Genomic DNA, 21,368 nt, shown 5'->3' with positions numbered 1-21,368 from the left:
GGGGGAGGTTAGGGGGGTCATAACCTCCCCCATAGACCCCTCAGTATATATATAAAGTATGAGGGGGGTTGTAAATCGAAAGTTTGAGGGGGGGGGGTGTGCAAATCGAAAGTTTGAGGGGGGGGGGCGGGGTTGCAAATCAAAAGCTTGAGGGGGTGTGGTGCAAATCGAAAGTTTGTCCCCGGGTAAAAACTTGAACCATCCCCACCCCCCCCCCCCCCCCATGAGACGATCCTGGCTACGCTACTGATGGGGAGGTTTTGTTGGGGAGGGTGAGGTTTCTGTTAGGGAGTATTAGGTTTTGTTAAGGAGGGTCAGATAATGATGGGGAGTGTCATGTTCTCTAAAACAACAATATTCAAGCAAAGCTCTCAAACTATTTCTATACTGTTCACTTACTACTTCAGAGAAAAGAACCACAAGAATTTGCTTCTAGAGCCACATGAAATTGCTTAAAGAGCCACAATGATATATATATATATATATATATATATATTATATATATATATATATATATATATAATATATATATATATATATATATATATATATATATATACGGGTCCTTTAACCTGCAGAGTAAGCTTCTGCCTGCCCAAGTACAACAGTACTGAATGATATTTCATTACATCCATAAAATTTTTGCTCCCCCTCCTCCCCCCCCCCCCCCCACATTTCCGTTCTTATTTTTCGACTATTTTTTTCTTTTCAAGTTTCAACTGGTCATTTCATCCGTCATCGCTGTCAGCATTACTCCAGCCGTCCCATTTTGACGTCTGCCCAAGACAAACGATCGGTTGTTCACACTCGTGCTGTCCTCTCTGTGTGGTGTTGACAGGTGTTCGAGAACCTTCCGATCACATTATTCTCTCATTAAATCCTTCTCTTAACTATGCAAATAATTTACTTAATATTTAAACCCGACTTTAACCCTGAATGTATCGATAATCATTTCTTAAGTTAAACTTAACTTTATTATTACTAATCATCGTGCATATTTCTGAAAACAAATACATGTAATTCTACATAATAAAACGGTATTTCCCATTATCAACACCTACGTAGTTCATCTAAACCCATCCCTAACTAACCTAACCACAAAAATATTACAAATGCTTATCGTAACTCTAAAACTTTTTTCTAACCCCCTTACGTCATTGAAGGGAAATAACCGAACCATTTTTGGACCAAAAATTTTGAAAATATCGTAATTTTAGACCGAGGATAAATTTTCTTTGCAGGTGGGTGAAGTTTCCCTATAAAATACAGGTGTTTTTAAAAATGTTTTTGTTTTTCAGCTTGGTTGAAAAATGTTTAACAAAACACAATTCAAAGCGTCCAATAACAGGTAACATCAACATAAATGTCGCTAAATGTCTAATAATATATGTCCAGATGTCCATCATACATTATTCGGATTAAAAAAAAACCGTAAAACCGAAGACTAGTTTTATCGCGGCTTAAAAGTTTAAGACCTTCCAAAATTACGGTCATAGAGACCCAAACTTTTTTTAAACAGGGAGATTAAAAAAAAAGTAGGTACATAGTACATCTACCCCAGCAATGCCTATGAATGTCCCTCGATTGTTAGACTTACACACACTGTGTCAGCCTTAGTCCTACACAATGATTATATATACACCCGGATTGAAGGCATTGAAAAAAAAATGTATACAAACGCACCGAGCCAAATTCCCGCATACAAATCGCCCATTCAAAGCCAGTCGACCGTAACATCCTATGACCCAAAAATGGCAAAGCTGAATTTGTGATTAAAAAAGGGGAGCTAACTATAACGAAATCTTACCCTTCTTGAATAGACGGTGTATGAATTTTGACGCAAGGGGTGGTAAAAAAACAACAACAGGGGACTACTTTTTTTTACGCGGCAAAGTGACGTATTCACCTTGAAGTTCACGGGCTATAAATACACCGCGTAGTTCGGTGACGTGGTGTTTTTGATTACGATTTTAATCTTCTGATGACGTCGAAGTCAGTGGCTTGTTGACAGGGTTAATGATATGTCTACGGAATGCGGTGACATCATGATGTTTATGTTTTTTTTTGTGACGCGTGTCACATTATGTCGTCATTAGCCTAACACACAAATTTTATGAATGGAAAATTAAAGAACGTTAACCTATGAGTCAAATGAAATATGAGGTAATTTTTTTTTTTGTGACGAGTGTTGTTAAGGAAAGTTTAAATGAAAAACCACGTGATAGGTCTAGGTCTTATACCTAGATAAGTCTGTAACTTTATTAAGTGAGGGGGTGGAATATAAATGACGTCACACATCTAGGGGATATAGTTGGGGGAGGGGGGAGGATCGGTCTTCTGTTAAGACTTGTGGGGCAGCATTCAGTATATTTAAATGAAACAAACATGATAATTCTTTGAGGGTTTGGTGTGTAAGGTTTTTTTAATAGGGACGGTAGAGGAGGGGTATAGAACTGGCTAAAATTGTGTAGGCCTAACGTATTTATTAGGTGAACTCCCCCCCCCCCCCTTTCTCCACCCCCATACTTCGATTATTTATTTTACTAAAATTGCATTTAGGATGTGGACGTTTCAAGAAAATATATAGGCCTATCGTACTTTAGTTGTGACACTCGTACACACTGTACCAAAGACATTAAACGTCCCTTATGGGGAATATATTTCGCCAGCGTTTTTTTTTTTTTTTTTTTTGCCACTTTCTTGTGCTGAGAGAAAAGAGCATTTGGGATGTTATTTTTAATCAAGAGCCGAATGTGGCTAAGGGGCCGCAGGCTATGAGAGCTAGCCGGAGACACAATTTATAGAGAGCTGCCCGGAGTCATAATTTACTGAGAGCTGGCCGGAGTCATAATTTGCTGAGAGCTGGCCGGAGTCATAATTTACTGAGAGCTAGACGGAGTCATAATATTTGCTGAGAGCTAGCCGGAGTCATAATTTACGGAGAGCTAGCCGGAGTCATAATTTGCTGAGAGCTGGCCGGAGTCATAATTTACGGAGAGCTAGCCGGAGTCATAATATTTGCTGAGAGCTAACCGGAGTCATAATTTACGGAGAGCTAGCCGGAGTCATAATTTACGGAGAGCTAACCGGAGCCAATTGTCAAAGGAATACATAGTAGAGTTAAACACCTCTCTTATGACACCTCTCTCACCTGAGTTATACACCTCTCTTATGACACCTCTCTCACCTGAGTTATCCACCTCTCTCTAATGCCAGCCGTGTGCGTCAAACAACGATAACAGTTTTGTTGTTGTTTTTTTACATCGTAGTTGCGCCCCTTTATTAAAAAAAAGAGAGACAAGCATGAATGAAATTCTAATGGCGACTAGGATTTGAATACTAGCAAAACAACCTGGTTGACAGGAGTGGGCTAGACAAAATCCATGGGCGTCAACTGTATAGGTCAAAAAAGGGAGGGGGGGCAAGTGTTAACGCCCAAAATGACTAAACGGCTAATTAGTATTGATAGGGGTAAAATGAAATCAAAGAAATGAAATGTAAAATTAGTTAACTATCATGACTTATTCTTTTTAAATCCACTAGTTGTTTTAGAATAGTAACTGCTTTTCCATTTAAGACGCGTGAACAACAGAGTAGCTTCCCTTGCTCAAACAATACTGCTTGGAGTGATTAAAAATGATGTGTTGACAATTTGCGAAAGTAAAATCCGCCTTAGCGATATTCGAATACCATGTTCAGCGTATAGAACAGTGGTTCTCAAAATTTTTTGGAGGTACCGAACCCCACCAGTTTTATATTCGCGTTCACCGAACCCTTCTTATAATCAGAGTTTCTTCCAGGCATCTCTTCGGGGGGGCCACCCCCCGAAAAATTTTTACCGCCCCCCCCCCCGAACGAAATGAAATTTATATAATTTATATAGAAAATATATACTTTTAACAGTGTCCGCCCCCCCCGAAGAAAGTCTACCGCCCCCCCCCCGAAAATTTCAAGTGCCCCCCCGGAGAAAAAAGTCTGGAAGAAACACTGCTTATAATAGTTTTAATCGTCTGCACTGACAAAATCCGATCGTGAATATTATGTGTCAGAGGTATTCTTGACCTAGACGAACCCCTGAGACTGGGGTTACCGAAACCCTGGGGTTCGATGGAACCCAGGTTAAGAACCATTGATACAGAGTAACGATACTCTAGTGTTATTGTTAGCCCCCCCCCCCTCTACCTTAGAAGTAACAAATCCTACAAAATGTTGGACTGCTCGTTGCTTTGACCTACACACGGTTTATGTCAAAGAAGTCACAAAAAACTTATCGTTAAGTAAAAAAAAAAATTCCTCTTGTGATCTAGCGATCTATTGGATAGATGAAGTAGAGTTAATGTTTCTTGACCTCGTGATGTGAAGGGATAGTGTGGTCAGCACTATGAACAGCCGGCCAGAGGCGCAGCGAGGGGGGGGGGGAGAGAGCGGGGGGGGGGACATATGTTCCCGGGCGCTGACCTTAGGGGGGGGGGGGGGCGCCAAAATGGGTTGGAAAAACAAATTGACAGTTTGAGGGGGAGGGGGTGCAAATGAAAAGTTCGAGGGCGGGTACAAATTGAAAGTTTGTCCCCGGGCGCCGGGAAGGGTCGCTACGCCACTGCAGCCGGCAGCTGCTGGGTGGAATGAAGAGACGTCCTACAGTAACCATTCAGAGTCGAGATCTGAACTCCGGACTTTCGGGCTAGTAACCAAACGTTTAACCATTAGACCAAATCGTAGATTAAAAAAAAAGATTTAAAAGATTTAAAGAATACCAATCAAAGTAAAAGATGAAAGTCATTTGATGAACCTGATTTTTTTTTGAAGTACCATTTTTAGCAGTATTACTGTACAATACAAATGTTAGGAGAAATCTACAACAAGACTTGAACACGAAACGTGACATAATTTTTATATCAGACGTGACAACCAAACGGGACATTATATTCTATCAAACGTGACCGTTCAATGTGATACAAATTAATATCAAACGTGAACATTAAACGTGACACAACCTTCCCTTAAACGTGACAATCAAATGTGACATTATCTTCTATCAGACGTGACCATTCAAAGTGACACAACAGTCTATTAAACGTGACCATTCAACGTGACACCTTCTACCAGACGTGATCATTCTACGTGACACAACACTTTACAAAAACGTGACCATCAAACGTGACAGATACAATCTTCTACCAACTTCCACCATGAAACAAAGGTCCACCTTTAGACACGTGTAAAGATTTCAGTTTTTAAGTGTATCGTCTGCTGTCCCTAGGTCTTCTAGGTCCCTAGGTCTCTAGGTCCATAGGTCTCTAGGTCCCTAGGTCTCTAGGTCACGTGTCTGAACATGATGGCTGCACATTTGGTTTCCCTGCATAGCGTGTCTGTCACGGAATTGTGCAGAAGTGTGCTGTGAAATTATAAATGAAATTATTAGCGGTTAAAGTTTTTTTTTTACATGCTTTTCTTTTCTTAAGAAGCAATGTCTGTCTGTATGTGTGTCTGTGGTTTGTTGGTTTGTGTAGTGGCGTCAAAAGGTCGGGTGTCACCTAAGCGGTAGCTGAAGTAATTTAATTTTTTAAACTCACTTTCTTGTTATTCTTTGATCTCACTTACTTGCTAGTTTTTTATCTGAATTACTTGATTGCACTTACTAATTAGTCTTTAATTGCATTTTTTTGTTAGTCTCTTAACTCGCTTTTCTTTATTCTTTGAAATCGCTCACTTGATAGTCTTTGATATTGCTTACTTATTAGTCATCGAAGTCTCGTTTTTGTTAGTCTTAGACTTGTCTTGTTAGTCTTTGACTTCACTTGTTAGTTTTTGACTTCACTAGTTAGTCTTTGACTTCAGTAGTTAGACTTTGATTTCACTAGTTAGACTTTGATTTTACTAATTAGTCTTTGATTTCACTAGTTAGTATCTGAACTAAGTGACTTCTTTCTACCGCCTTCTTCTGTAGACGACTGTACGTTAGTCTCAAATGCTCACACGAAACAAAATGTAAGAATCTTTGAGTTTAAAAAAAAACGTACCAGGCTAGCAGACGATGATGGTTCTTGTGTGCTGATCTTTGGAGGATAATCCGATAAGAGGAGGGTGGAACCCGGGGTCATCGAGGCCATGGTGTGACGTGTGCCTATCTACACCTGCTCAAAAACATCGAGATGTCTCACCTGTAATTAATCAAATGGTTTTGACATCTCACTGAATAGGTAGATGTATGAGGGTGGGGGGCGGGTTGGGGTAGGGTGGGGTCAGGGGTGGGGTAGTTAGGGGAATATTTAAAGTGTATGTTATATGGGGGTTGGGTTGAAGGGTATGTGTGTGTGTGGGGGGGGGGGGGGGATGCAGGGTATAAGGGACACGGTTACGGTAGTGAATGTTGGGGGGGGGGGCGTAACCAGAAGATTAGGGAAAACAACCAGTGTGTCATTTAGCCCCAGGGTGATGTCACACAGCTGACCCACACTTGTAAACTGTGTCTTAATTACAGCCAGGACGGTTTAATGATGGTCAGTTGTCAATCAGAGCCTCAGGCCTGTTTAGCCTAATCAACAAGCTCAGGGGGACTGGAGAAAAAAATAATCGTCTACGTCATAGGTCAGTGAGGTTATTGGGTTGAGTCAAGTCCAAACAGGAAAAATCTACACTGCGGTCGTGGTTGGATTTTCTCTATTAGATGGGTTGCTGTCCTCAGATGGATTGCTGTCCCCAGTCCCCAGATGGGTTGCTGTCCCCAGATGGGTTGCTGTCCCCAGTCCCCAGATGGGTTGCTGTCCCCAGTCCCCAGATGGGTTGCTGTCCCCAGTCCCCAGATGGGTTGGTATCCCCAGATGGGTTGCTGTCCCCAGATGGGTTGCTGTCCCCAGATGGGTTGCTGTCCCCAGTCCCCAGATGGGTTGCTGTCCCCAGATGGGTTGCTGTCCCCAGATGGGTTGGTATCTCCAGATGGGTTGGTATCCCCAGATGGGTTGGTATCTCCAGATGGGTTGGTATCCCCAGATGGGTTGTTATCCTCAGATGGGTTGCTGTCCTCAGATGGGTTGGTATCCCCAGATGGGTTGGTATCCCCAGATGGGTTGGTATCCCCAGATGGGTTGGTATCCCCAGATGGGTTGGTATCCCCAGATGGGTTGGTATCCCCAGATGGGTTGGTATCCCCAGATGGGTTGGTATCCCCAGATGGGTTGGTATCCCCAGATGGGTTGGTATCCCCAGATGTGTTGGTATCTCCAGATGGTTTGGTATCTCCAGATGGGTTGGTATCCCCAGATTGGTTGGTATCCCCAGATGGGTTGGTATCCCCAGATGGGTTGCTGTCTCCAGATGGGTTGGTATCCCCAGATGGGTTGCTGTCTCCAGCTGACGGGCCTCATCTCCCCAGGGTCCGAACTCAAAACTTTTGGAATCAACAATCATACGCTATCCCTCCCAACATTTAACCCCCCCCCCAAAGGGAACAGTTAGAGAGAATAGCACCCCAAGAAAGATAGGTTGCCTTAGGGGAGGGAGAAACTAGCTCAAAACTGAAAACTGAGCTCTTAGGTAGACTCTTGAAAGCTTCCACGTCTTCGTGTTAAGATTATATTATATATATATATATATATATATATATATTATATATATATATATATATATATATATATATATATATATATATATATATATATATATTCTTCAGAATTAAGAACCTACTAATCACTTGTCCGTGAGGCTATCATTGAATCTTTCCCACCCTCAGACACCCCATTTTTTCTTCTACATCTTCGCCTCCCGACATCTTTACTGCCCCCCCCCTCCCCCCCCACCCCCCATTCCCGGGCTACAGGTGTAAAAAGAAATGCCAGGCCCCCCTCATCCACCGTGGGCAGGTGTAGACTGTGGCATCGGTGGAATGTTCGCGAAGATAATTTGGCGGTCTCGGAAAGTATTTCCCGTTGTTTGGTTTTTTTTTTTGGCCTTTTCGTTTTTTGTTTTGTTTCTTTTCCTGCTCGGGTTTTTTTAATTGCACGAGCTCGTGCCGTGGGAAGCGAGTGATGAGTTAAGCTCCGTTCGCACGTGAGGTTCCTGTGTGATTTAAGAAAATGGCGATTAAAGCTTAAAAAAAAACTTTTTCTTTAATTCTTTTCCACGTGTTTTTGTTTCAAAGTCGGAAATTCCCAATCAAATAAAGTGGGTTTTTTTTTGGCATCTCACGGGTGGGGGTTGGGGGGGGGGGGACCAATGTTCCCTCTAAGCTGCGCAGCTGCGCAGTAGTTTTGAGCTGTCGCGCAGTGATTTTGTAAAATAAATATATCCTTGTATAAGGATTTTAGAACATCGCACACACTAAACACATTTTGCACACGTTTTTCCCCCTTAGAGTGAACATTGGGGGGACACTACCCCTTAAGGACGTCCACCCCTGCTAGGATTAAATAGAGAAAAATATATAAGTTATCTAAGAATGTATATCTTAACCTTATTTCTGCATGTTTCTTACACACGTTACTTTCATCCATTTTTCACTTAAGTTTTTTTCCCCAGAATTTTAAAAATATATTAAATTAAATTTTGCTTTTCTAGCATCTAATGCAAAATCGTACTTATATTTTAAAATTTATTCTTATTTATGCATCTTTTTCTTTATCCTACCCAGCCGCTCTAGGTCTTCAAATCTCTAAACACAACAAGAGCCAGATTCACACTCGGCACAAAGACAATAATCTCCACGATAAAACTCAACTGTTGTCGTGGATCCTCAGGTTTGAGAGAGATCTACGATTGTATCGTGTGTGAAGGCGCCTTAAGAGGTTTAAACATTTTTAAGCATTACAGACAGGAGTTAACAATATCAGGTAAAAAAAGATTGCTAGGAGGAGAGGTGGGGGGGGGGGGGGGGTGAGGGGAGGTTCCAAGGTGGTGAGGAGAAAATCGGTGTTTACTTTCTTAAGAGCGAGGGTGGGTGGGGGGTTGGGGGGTAGACTGAGGGACGGTGGGTTGGAAATAAACAACGTCACGACGCGGATTGACTGGAGAAGGTTCCAGAACTCGATTATGTTGACGGAGAGATGTAATGAGATAAGAGGAGCCTGTGGGTGAGGGAGAAATTTGATAGAGGGCGGGGCAGGAGGGGGTGGGAGTGAGTGAAGGAGGGGGGGGGGAGGTAGGTGGCAATGTTTACATTCATCAACAAGTGGATACAGAGATTTTGTATATATATATATATATATATATATATATATATATATATATATATATATATATATATATATATATATATATATATATATATTTATATATACACATCATATTATATTTATCGCATTATACAGGATACGGGTAAGTGGGGTGGGGGTTTGGGGCGGGGTAGGTAGAGATTTTATATATATATATATATATATATATATATATATATATATATATATATATATATATATATATATATATATATATATATATATATATACATATATATAATCTCGGTATAAATGGAGCTACACACTTATTGTTGAGCAGACTACTAAGGGTTACCGATGAATGAGAGCAAGGATGAATGCGCGAAAGTCCAAGATTTATCCGAATATTTCAACTTTGGGAATTTGATTGAAGGAGGCGAATTTTTATCTGGCAGTGGAGGTCAAAGCCATTTATATAATGGTCTGATCTACTATAACCATCATCATCATCATTATCATCTTCACCATCATAATCACTATCAACACCATCATCATTACAGTAATCATATTTAACCATCATCATCGTCATCATCACCGTCACTATCATCATCATCATTGGCATCATGTTCATGATCATCATTCCTACCACAATCGTCACCATCTTCTTTACCACCATCATCGTCGCCACAACTATCATCGTCACCATCATCATCGTCCCCATCATGAACAACAACATTGGCGTTCCTCTGAACCCCCATATGACCGAATATGACAACAACTCCACTTTATCGTCTTGTTTAAGTAAAATATTTGCCAAAATATTTCGTCAAAACACCAAAATCTGGACAAAAAAACCTGTTCAGGATCCCTTCAAACTTTATCCACAAAACATCCACAATCCCAACAGTCCTTACCCACAAAGCATGCGCAAGAGTGAATCACACCAACTGGAACCATATGCAGACCGATCATTCCTAATGTTCTACGGGTGCCAGATAAAACCGTGACCACACTATCTCTTCATATGCCTAGGTCACAGAAACAAATAACTTCATTTGCCCCGATAGACCGTCAGGTTTGAAAAGGGAACTTTACATCATTAATGTGGCCAAAACTTACGAAACATAAGCTGTGAAAAAAAAAACACTAAGTCAGACACACATACTCTCAATGAAAAACTGTGTTGAGACTTTGTGTGTTAGATCGAATCTCGAGTTCAGCAAGAATTTAACAAAATAAAAACATGAATTTTTTTAAAAAGGGAATCGCATGACATATTGAAGCACTTCAAGTGGAGTGGGTGTTGAAAAAGGGGAGGGGGGGGGGGGGAGTAAGAATGTGTGGAAATGGGGTAATATCACGCATTCAGTTCATGAACCTTCCATAACAACCTGACCCGCGTGACCCGACCCACTCGCCCGCTACGACCCACAAGTGTTCGACACGGCGACCCATATCTGAGAACGTTTTTCGATTCAAGAAGTTGACATATGAAGTCGGTTTTTGAACTTCAACTCCAATGCTGTTTACGCAATTTATCTAAAACAAAAATTCGATCTGACTTGGTAAAAAAATAAACTTGGCAAACGAAAAAACTCGGTGAAAACCATGAGTACAAATAGTTCCCGTATCTTTATTGTTATGGTTTCTTTATATTATCATGACACGCCATCGCAAACAGGTTGTGAATGGGGTCATTTCCGGGGTTATTGATCTAAAGGATGTGACGTTTTCTTGGCAGGGTTATCCAACTCAGCCGCGTTATCTGAAGCTTTTGTTAGTCTAATTTATCCCTGACAGATGTGTTTGTTATCCTAATGTATCCTTGACTGATGTGGTTCTTATCCTAATGTATCCTTAACTGATGTGGTTGTTATCCTAATGTATCCTTGACTGATATGGTTGTTACCCTAATGTATCCTTGACTGATATGGTTGTTATCCTAATGTATCCCTCGCCTACGTTTTTTGTTATCCTAAATTATTCCTTCTAAAGGACTTTTTTTTTCACTTCAGAACCGAGCAAGAATCACAAAAGTAAAGAACCATCAGAGCTCACTGTTGTAACGGACAGAGTTAGGTAACAAGAAACTTTGAAAACAACAAGTAAAACAATAGTAAAACATCAAGATTACATTTCAATTCATTTCATCAATTGAAAATTTAGCCCACGCTTCCTGGAAACGGAAAGCAACACGGATGATCCTGTTTGTTGTTTATAGGAGCAGAGGAAGAAGAGTTGGGATTTTATCAAAAATATAATATGATCGATTTCGACGGAAGTTCGCGAGGGGCTTTTTAATGTCCCTCATTTGCACTAAAGCACCTTTACGTTACTTGGTGTGAGTCGGGTACTCATCAAAGCTGGGTAGACTCAGGGTCGTCTTATGGACTGAGGCCCGCACTTCGATCACGAGACAATCGGGTTACCAGTCACACGCTATACCATCCGACCACGCCGCCCCCTAAAATACTGCTGGCATTGTGCCAAGGTCAAATGTCGAGGTCACAGACACAGGTGAATTCTACTTCATCTGCCCCCATGGACCGCCAGGTTCAAAGGTTGACTGTATTAAACTAAACAGCATAATAACAAACAGTTGTTGATATATTAAACAGACCCACCCCCCTCAACACCGACTACACCATCAACCCCCACCACCAACCTTTCCACTTCAACCCCATGACCCTACCACCACCAACTCCACCACCACTACCACCAACCCCACCACCATTAATCCCACTACCAACCCCACCACAAACCCCAGCATCACCCCACCACCATCAACACCACCACCAACACTACCACCAAAACATCGGCGGCGGTAACGAATCAGCGTTCTCCACCATTCAATAAATTCGGTTCCACGAAAAAAAAAAAGTACCCCCCCCCTCCTCCGTCCCCCCTCCCCCCCCCCCCCTCGCCTCAACTCCGTATTGATCTGCCGTGTTAGCACGGCCCGCATGTGCTGCCGGTGGCTGTAGGATTTCTGGCAGCGTTGACATAGTCCTCTGACCTTCGGTGCGGGAAAAAAAAAATGGCAACTGTTACTCCAACTAGGTCAAGGTCGTTCTATGTGTCGTCTGGCGGCAACTTGCGATCGTTAATTTTAATGTTTCGTTCAATCTGTTTTAAAGGTTTATTTGTTATTGTGTATTTACTATTTTACTCTTATAAAAAAAACAATAGACATTTTATTTTGTTTGAATTATACGAAAACAAGGCAACTAAGACCAGACAACAAAAGTATTTTTAAAAAATAGGGGGGAAAATGTGTTTTCATTTGCTAATAGAATTCACACAGACATAATTAAGTGTGACAGCGTCGGAGGGTAGGTAGAAAGATGTGAAAATCTGGTGGGAAAACTTGGCTGCTGTCTGTGTGGGGTGCTGGGGGGGGGGGGGTGGCAAGATGGCGGATCCTGAATGATGGAATTTGTTATAGATGAGTTGTGTGATGCTAGGGTGGGAGGGGGGGGGGGGGGTGGGTGTAGGCGAGTGAGGGGTAGCAATGTATTGTTTGTTTTGTTTGACGTGCTTAATATTGTTGTTATAGTGAGTATAGATTATAATCAAAATAAATTTAATTCGAACAATCTGTAATTAAGAAGACGATTGATACAATAGTATAAGTTTTTCTTTTATTATTACCGAAAGGCTGTTCATCAATAGAAAGATTTGGTGGCAATATCATGCTGGTCTTAAAAATAAGGATTCAAGGACAATGCTTTTTTTTTTGTGGGTGTTGGATGGTGGTGAGGATGGTGAAGGGGGGGGGGGTATTCGCCAACTGATTTTGATTGGCAGAACTAGACTATCACAAACAATAAAAAAGTAAATTCAAACACATTTAAATAAAATAAAAAGTGCAGTACCAACAAGACTAAGCTCTGATAGATACCCATGGCTAGTGACAAACACATACGGTCGTGATTGTTTTAATTACGTTTTATTGCTCTGTGATTACATTTCGACTCAGCCTGGTGATGAAGGCACGCTGGTATTGATCCAGCGACGCCGCTACTGAACTACAACAACATCAACACGTCTAGGTCAACGTATTCAAAGTCTACGGACAACAGCTACAGGCATGAATTATAAACACGGAAATCTGGACACGCTGATGGTTAAATGGGAAGTGGGGTATCACATGAGTGACCATTGAGAAAAACGACGTCTTTGTGAAGAGAGAGGGGGGATGGGGAGGGGAGGTGGGGGAGAAGGAGGAGAAAAATCGATAAAGCCCGAAATTCCCTTGAGTTTTCATACTAGTCATTATTTAACACATGATTTCAATAGCGTAAAGTAGGACATTTTTTATGTTCATGTACTAAATATTACATCACTTGAGATATTTATAATCAACAGTAGCTGCTGTAACAGTACGGATCTTAAGAATAGTTGCCTCATTGATTTAAAAAAAATAACAACAATGCTTAAGAAAGTTAATATTAGTGCTCACGAAGCGAAACATTATTGCATATGAAAGTTTACATTTGTGCTTTATTAAGAGAGTTAACATCAGTGTTTAAGAAACTTAACATGATTGTAAATGAAAGTTAACATTAGTGCTTAAAAAATATAGCATCAGTGCCTAAAAATAAATCACCATCAATGCTTAAGAAAGTTAACATCAGTGATAGGTAAATTTATGAAGAAAGTTAAGCAAGTTAACATCAGTGATGGTAGATTTATGAAAAATAAAATCAATTCGTGTTAGTTATAACTTGAGTATAGTTAATTAATCAAATGAAGCTAATAAAACCCCATGGCATTGAGAAAAATTATAACAATTTGAAAACACCGGTTTTCTATTTTAGTTTCTTAAATAATGTTTCATTCTAATTAACCGTTTTTAATTTTTCAAGTTACCTATGCTCCAAGGTATTTGTTTTCTTCTGGATGTATGGGAGGGGGCGACACGAAAACAAATAAAACAACCCAGAAACAACAAAAGGAAATCTTCACTAGGTGAGCGACCAGCCGCTCAGTGGGCGTTAGTGTATCAGCTCCAACCTGGCATACCGTCTGCCGAAGCTCTAAAAAATCTGGCCAGCTTCCTGTTCTCTACCAGTTTAATCTAACCTAAATCTGTCAGTCAGACACAGCCAAGGCCCGCAATCAAGTGCAAGGAAGCAGATTTAGAAATCGTCTTCACTAATCTCAGCAGGAGTTCACATAAACTAGTTCAGTTTACAATATTTTTTTCCTATACTCATACACATAAAAATAACAGGAATAGACATATATAAACAAACATAACATGAATAAACAGATAAATATACATACGAATAACTTGAATAAATACTTGAAGGGTTTCTTTCAGACATTTTTCTCGGGAGAGGGGGGGGGGGGCGTGGGGGTGTACTGAAAACTTCCATTGGTTGGGGTGGGGGGGGGCGTAGGGTATATCTTGAAAATAAACTCTGAGCACACACAGATAAACACAAACAGAACATTAATAACTACACACATATCCACACAAACAATAAACACACACATTGATACACAAACAGAACATTAATTTACACACATAATAAACACTAGCAGAACATTAATCAACACAAACATATATACACAAACAGTCTATTAATAAACACATACATATAAACACAAATAGAACATTAATCAACAATACTCAGATACACACATACAGAATGTTAATAAACACATACATACACACAAACAGAACATTAATAAACACACATACAGATAAACACAAACAGTACATTAACAAAAACAGAACGTTAATTAACATATTCAGATAAACACAAACAGAACATCAATAATCACATAAATATAAACACAAACAGAACATTAATAAACACACATGCAGAACGTTGATAAACACATACATACACACAAACAGAACAGAACATTAATAAACACACACAGATAAACACAAACAGAACATTAATGAACACATACACATAAACACAAACAGAACATAAATAAACACACCGATACCATCAGACTGCCCTAACTTGGATTTGACCACTCACCCACCAGAACTAGCTATCCAGTATTGTTGTCAAAAATAAAGTGGTCCAGTTTTAACAAAGTATGAACAACCAGCTGTTGGACTGAGTGTAACCAAAAAAAAAAAAAGAAAATAAAGATATCGACATGAGTGTTTGATCTTAACCTTGCAGACTTTATCTTCCACCATATAGTGGCTGAAGTAGAGTACATCTGCACCCATAATTAAACTTACTTTTGTTTCATCGTTTCGATTATCTCATTATATATTACGTGCGAATGTGATAATCCCCTTCTCCACAAACCACACTTTGAGTGTATCGTTAATCATCTGTGTTAACAACGTCAAGTGGATTACTTCTTGGTTCAAGAATGAAAAGCGCACAACGCAACTATCTCCAAATTATATTTAGATATACAGTTTCTTCTATCTCCTAAATCACATACGCTTTCTCTCTGTATCTCTTCCTCTCTTACCCTCCATCCCCCCCCCCTCTCTCCCTTCTATCTCTCGCACGCAACTCTCTGTCCCATTTCCCCGTTCTAAAGCTGCGAGTAATCGGACCTAATTCTAGAGTTATCGGACCTAATTCTAGAGTTATCGGACCTAACTCTAGAGTTATTGGACCTGAATAGAGCTAACAGACCACGATGCACCGTCCACAACTCAACTCTGGTCGTCAGCCTATCAGCGGAACCTCTCTACTCTTCCAGATAATTCGATATCTCCTTTTTTTTTGTCTTTCGGTGCTTTCAACCCCGAAAGGTTTCGTTATCGTCAAAGGATTTTTTTTTCGTTTCGTTTCTTTTTTAATTTTATTTGTGCTGTAAGAATTCATTGGAACTTTTTAAATGTTATCAGCAGGATTAAAAAAAATATCTCTGTTATTAGAGGTGGTTTAGTCTGCTTATTCTTCACGTAACATCAGAAAAAATTTAAAAAAAAAAAGCGGTAATGCACATAATGTACAATATAAAAAGCTGTTTTGTTTGATGTGAAAAAGATACTAAAGATATTTAATATTTGGTTCTTTTTTTCTGCATTTGTTTTATTATATTCGAATTGCAGTAGTTTCTATAGTCACCACAAAAAATAGAGAAACGTTGGGCAAATATTTAGTTCTGGCTAGAGATTTGTTTGATTAGTATTTATCATCTGCGTGTGGATGTTAGTAATGGTTTTGTCCAGTGTTTCTTCCAGACTTTTTTCTCCGGGGGGGGCATTTGAAATTTTCGGGGGGGGGGGGCGGTAGATTTTCTTGGGGGGGGGGCGGACACTGTTAAAAGTATATATTTTCTGTATAAATTATATAAATTTCATTTCGTTCGGGGGGGGGGGGGCGGTAAAAATTTTTCGGGGAGGGGGGGTCTTGGCCCCCCCCCCCCCCGAAGAGATGCCTGGAAGAAACTCTGGTTTTGTCTTATTTTTGATGGTAGAAACTGCGATTGCTGTCTAGGTGTTGGTTCTTTAGCTGTAGTTGGAGTCCTTGAAATTGTTTTAGAGAGTTTTTTCACAATAAGAACAGTGATAGTCAGTAATATCCAATGTTCCCTCTAAGGACCCAGAGTGTGTGTGCAAAAAATATGTTGTGTGCGCGGTGCTAAAAATGACTTGGGCAACTTTATATGTATGTTTAGGCTTGCAATTAAGCAGAGTGATGAAGGCATGCATTTTGATATAAATTAATAGTATAATGTGTAGGACTAGTGAAACGTATGCAATTAAAAGAAGATACGAATCCCATCAAAATAAAATAAAATACACAACAGAAACTTTCAGAGTTATACTTAGACAACATGTTATATGGTCGACTTACTATGTTAGTGTAATGCAGTCATATGTTAATAATGTTAATACCATAACTGTAATACAAATACAACAGTTTAACATGTTAACCAGTTTAAAAAGCTGACTTGAAAACAAAATTAGCTAACCTTTCAGGGGCATTTATTGCAATTTCTCGCGTCTAACCTTGCCTTGCTTCCACACCTTACATGCTTTGTTTAAATCCACATCCTCTCCAGCATTTAGATATAATTTAATTCGCATTAGATTCTCCAAATGTGTGGCTTCAAGTCTATTTCGTGCTTGCACTTTAATGCTGTTCATAAGACTAAAACCTCGCTCGCAATCAGAGCTGGGTGCTTGAAAAGTACAGCATATGTCAATTAACTTTGCCAATGAAATTTTTAAACTAGGATGATCAAAAGCTGACCAAAACTGCAATTAATCTCCTGGAAACCTTACATTTAAATGATCGCAGACCGATCGTATAAACTGTGTGATTTGTCTTGTGTCGATTCCTACGTTTTCATTCAAAATTTTCTTGGCATTATCATTCCAATATACATCTTCACTCTGGTATTGTGCTTCTAATTTGCGTATTTTAGAAATGCAAAATTGATGTGCTTCAATAGATGATAAATTACTTCGCTGCAACAACATTGATAGATTAGCTAATTCAGTTAATACATCATTAACGGTATAAAGCGCAACTTGATACAGGGGATCTCTTAATGATCTCAAAACATAACAACAAACAGGATCATTGCAGTCTTGGACTTGTTCTTCACAGTAGGCAGCTAAAGCATCGATATTTCTAACAAAAGCACTGACAGCAAAGTGACGTGACAACCAACGAACTTCATGAATTGGTCGAAAAGAAATTACATCCATATCATGCATCTTGGCCAATTCTTCAAGTGCGCCCTTTTTAACCGAAGATCGACTAAATAAAGTGTAAACTGTGCGTAAGAGAACCTCAATATTTTAAAACAAATTAACAGCTTTCCAAGCTTCAGAAAGTGCCAAGTCTTATCGATGAGCAACACAGTGCTGTTCAACAAGATGGGGGACCTTAGCCTTTAGTAAAGCAGCTAATCCCTTCCTACGGCCTAACATAACCGATGCCCCGTCTGATGTTATCATTACCATGCGGTTCATGTCAAGTTGATGTTCAGTGTAGTACTATGTTATGGCTGCCTCCAGAGCTGAGGCATCACATGCGGTAAGCTGAATTATTCTACCAAAAACGGTTTTGTAGAATAAAGAATTGAGGACGAAATTGAAAATAAAAGATTAGCATTTTATGTACTGTTATGTCAGTACTTTCATCAACTATAAGCGTGTGGAACGATGCTACTCGAAGTTCTGCCAACTGTCTGGTATAGAAAACAACTTCACCATGTGGTTATGAATCAGTTGTACCGACAGCATCGAGGCGTTCATCCTAATGGCGAGAAGAACATTATCCATTAGAATTCGAACTTTGACCGCTGGCGCTCATTTTGTTCAATTCGTTCTTCTCGCTCAGTGTTAGTTTCAACCAGCAGACGTTTAAGACCAGTCCCATTTGAGCGGGTGTACACAATCGCAACATTTTCTTCGTGAACACGAGACAAATGACGTTTACAGTAGTCAAGCTTCCATGATTCCCAACGCTCTCCTGTGACAAATGTGTTGTCTTTGTTGGTTTTGTTACACGCACTAGCAGCACAGAACTTACACTTCAGTCCAATCTCATCGGAATATTCATAGATGCTTCTTAATTCAACTGAAAACATTCTTAGAATCTGGCGTATCGGTTGTTACTTTAACTTTGAGCCATTCCAGTTTAAACGAATCTCTCGCTTTTTTTTTTTTTTGCTGTATTGTTTTACCGCTTGTTACACACATTTTTCTTTTCAACATTTTCAAAAAGCACTGAGTAGTAAACTTTTATTCCTTATTTACTAAACCAGTCTGTGAATACTGAAACAGTTCAATCCAGGTGCACGTAATAATCCCAAGAATTGGATATACAGTATATAAATCCTTAAACCAAACATCTGACTTGGACAAACCGTCATAGTATCAAGGAGGTGGGTGGGGGTTGGGAGATGGGGGAGGGCAGTGACAATAGAAAATAAAACCTTGCATGGTCAGCTACTAGCCACAATCCTTTTTACGGTCAGTTTTGGGGTAAACCATTAAATCAAGCAGAGGGAAGGTCACCCAGACATCACATCGGTACCCGCCCCGCTCAGTTGAGCGTTAAGTCATAAACTAGACCTGTGGTATGACAACCGAGGTCACCCCCTCCCCCAGGTGTCACAAGCTTTAAGTATCAGTTTGGTCGAGGCCCCAAAACACAAAGACTGTTCGTTTAACAAAACAGGTACTAAAAATGTCGCTTAATTCAAGCAACTGGCCACAATTTTAGTAGTGAATTAGGGTTGCCCGACGTTCTGATAATCTGTGCGCGGCATCAGAAAATGACTGCGCGGCACATTTGAAAGTGCTGCGCGGCCGCGCAGCCGCGCAGCTTAGAGGGAACACTGGTAATATCTGGGGTTTTTTTTGTTTTTTTTTTGTTTTTTTTTTGTGGCGTGATGAAAGATTATCGTTTTGCTAGGCATAAATGTTTGGCAGTGAGCGCATTATAAGAATTCTGGCAGTGAGCGCAGTATGAGAATTCTGGCAGTGTGCGCACTATGAGAATTCGGGCAGTGAGCGCAGTATGAGAATTCTGGCAGTGTGCGCACTATGAGAATTCTGGCAGTGAGCGCAGTACGAGAATTCTGGCAGTGAGCGCAGTATGAGAATTCTGGGTCAGAGTCGATAAATCATGCCGTTACAATGTTTTTATAGGATTAGTGACTGTTGTTTATGTATTTAGTTTACTGAAAATACAAAAAAATATCATTTTAAAACCCAATTTTTTTTGTTCATTTTAAAATCAAAACAAAGCGATTCTAAATCCCAATCAAATGTTACTATTTAAAAAAAAAATAAATAAATTAGAGTTGCATACCATATTAACTCTAAATATTAATATCTAGAAAGTTATTACAAAGAGATGTATTAAAAATAAAATTTAATATTAAAATTAGATAATTACATGCCTCTGTATTAAAAAGTACTATTGTCTGCAATACGCAAGTAAATACATAAAAACAATTTAATAATGGGATTTGAATTGCAGACAATTTTTTGTTGCTAAACATTGTTTCATTTATCTCCCTTCAAAAAAAATCCTTATCTCCCATGTTTCCAACTCCGCCTCCGCACCGCCAATCCACGATTTAAATCAAACGCTGCGCGCGCACCCCAGTGCTCACCCCACACCACACCACCGCCCACAAACCTGCGTCATAAGCGACCTCGAGCTAAAAATGAAAAGTACCCATATAGATATTTTTTTTTCCTTCCGCCTCCTCCCCGCATCCTACTTTTAATTCCACATTTCCTCTTCCAAGTCGAATACAATAAAAAAAAAAGTTTTTAAAAACCCACGGAGACGAAACAATACTCCGTAGGTGTGAAACGTTTACAATATGAGCATGCGCAGATCAGGGTCAGGAGGTGGATCTTGAATTGCTATCTCTTGTTCTTCGTCACTGTATTGATTATACTTGTTCTGCCGAACCAGATATATTATATATATTATTTAATTATAATTTCTAATATATAATGATATTTATATCTATGTTTATAGGCCGTGTATATATATATATATATATATATATATATATATATATATATATATATATATATATATATATATATATATATATATTAAAAACGTGTGTACATATAGGCTATATATATATATATATATATATATATATGTGTATATATATATATATATATATATATATATATATATATATATATATATATATATATATATATATATATATATAATAGCTCAGTGGATTCAGGGTCGCAGACTGACTCAACAGGAGTCAGCAGCCCATCAAAGCTCAGTGGACTCAAGGTCGGGATCCAAACTAAAGACTCTACCCTAAAATAAACTTCATTATCACCCCTTCACCATCACCAACACGTAGATACAACTCCGCCCACCACAGTACCTACCGCGGTACACTTCTCTTGACATTAATGACACAATGTCATTCATGTCATTAATTCCCCCCCCCCCCCCCGGCAACTGCGACCAGGTGCGCCGTCGAACACATACCTATTCCATAATTAATTAATTAACTATCAATCCTCGTCTAATTACTGGGTTTGGCTTGATTTAACCCCAGTCTGCACGCCTTGGGCTTTTGAAGCTAGCCCTGCATCACGTGGTACGCCGAACTACCTATTCTCGATGCTGGATATCAACCGAATTTATTTTATGTTACAAAAAAAAATGTTTTCATATGGGCTTAAGCAGGAAGTAGCTCACACTAGCGGTTAACTAAATCAATTGAATTTTTTTCCTTCAAGTTACCATGTTCTTCGTTAAAAAAAAA

General features: G+C 39.6%; 1 protein-coding gene across 1 annotated transcript; it reads right to left on the bottom strand.

The window, feature by feature from the left end:
• Nucleotides 1-6,024: 6,024 nt before the first annotated feature.
• LOC131942698 (dentin sialophosphoprotein-like) lies at nt 6,025-9,904 on the bottom strand. The gene is made up of 3 exons (XM_059302606.1): nt 9,721-9,904; nt 6,910-7,350; nt 6,025-6,134 (listed from the first exon to the last, which is right to left on the bottom strand). Exons 1-3 carry the CDS (start codon nt 9,902-9,904, stop codon nt 6,025-6,027), a joined length of 735 nt encoding a protein of 244 aa, XP_059158589.1.
• Nucleotides 9,905-21,368: the final 11,464 nt, after the last annotated feature.

Source organism: Physella acuta, unplaced genomic scaffold (assembly GCF_028476545.2).
Source record: "Physella acuta isolate Inbredline_101_S28 unplaced genomic scaffold, ASM2847654v3 ptg000420l, whole genome shotgun sequence".
NCBI lineage: Eukaryota > Metazoa > Mollusca > Gastropoda > Physidae > Physella > Physella acuta.
This window is presented reverse-complemented; position numbering and strand designations above follow the sequence as displayed.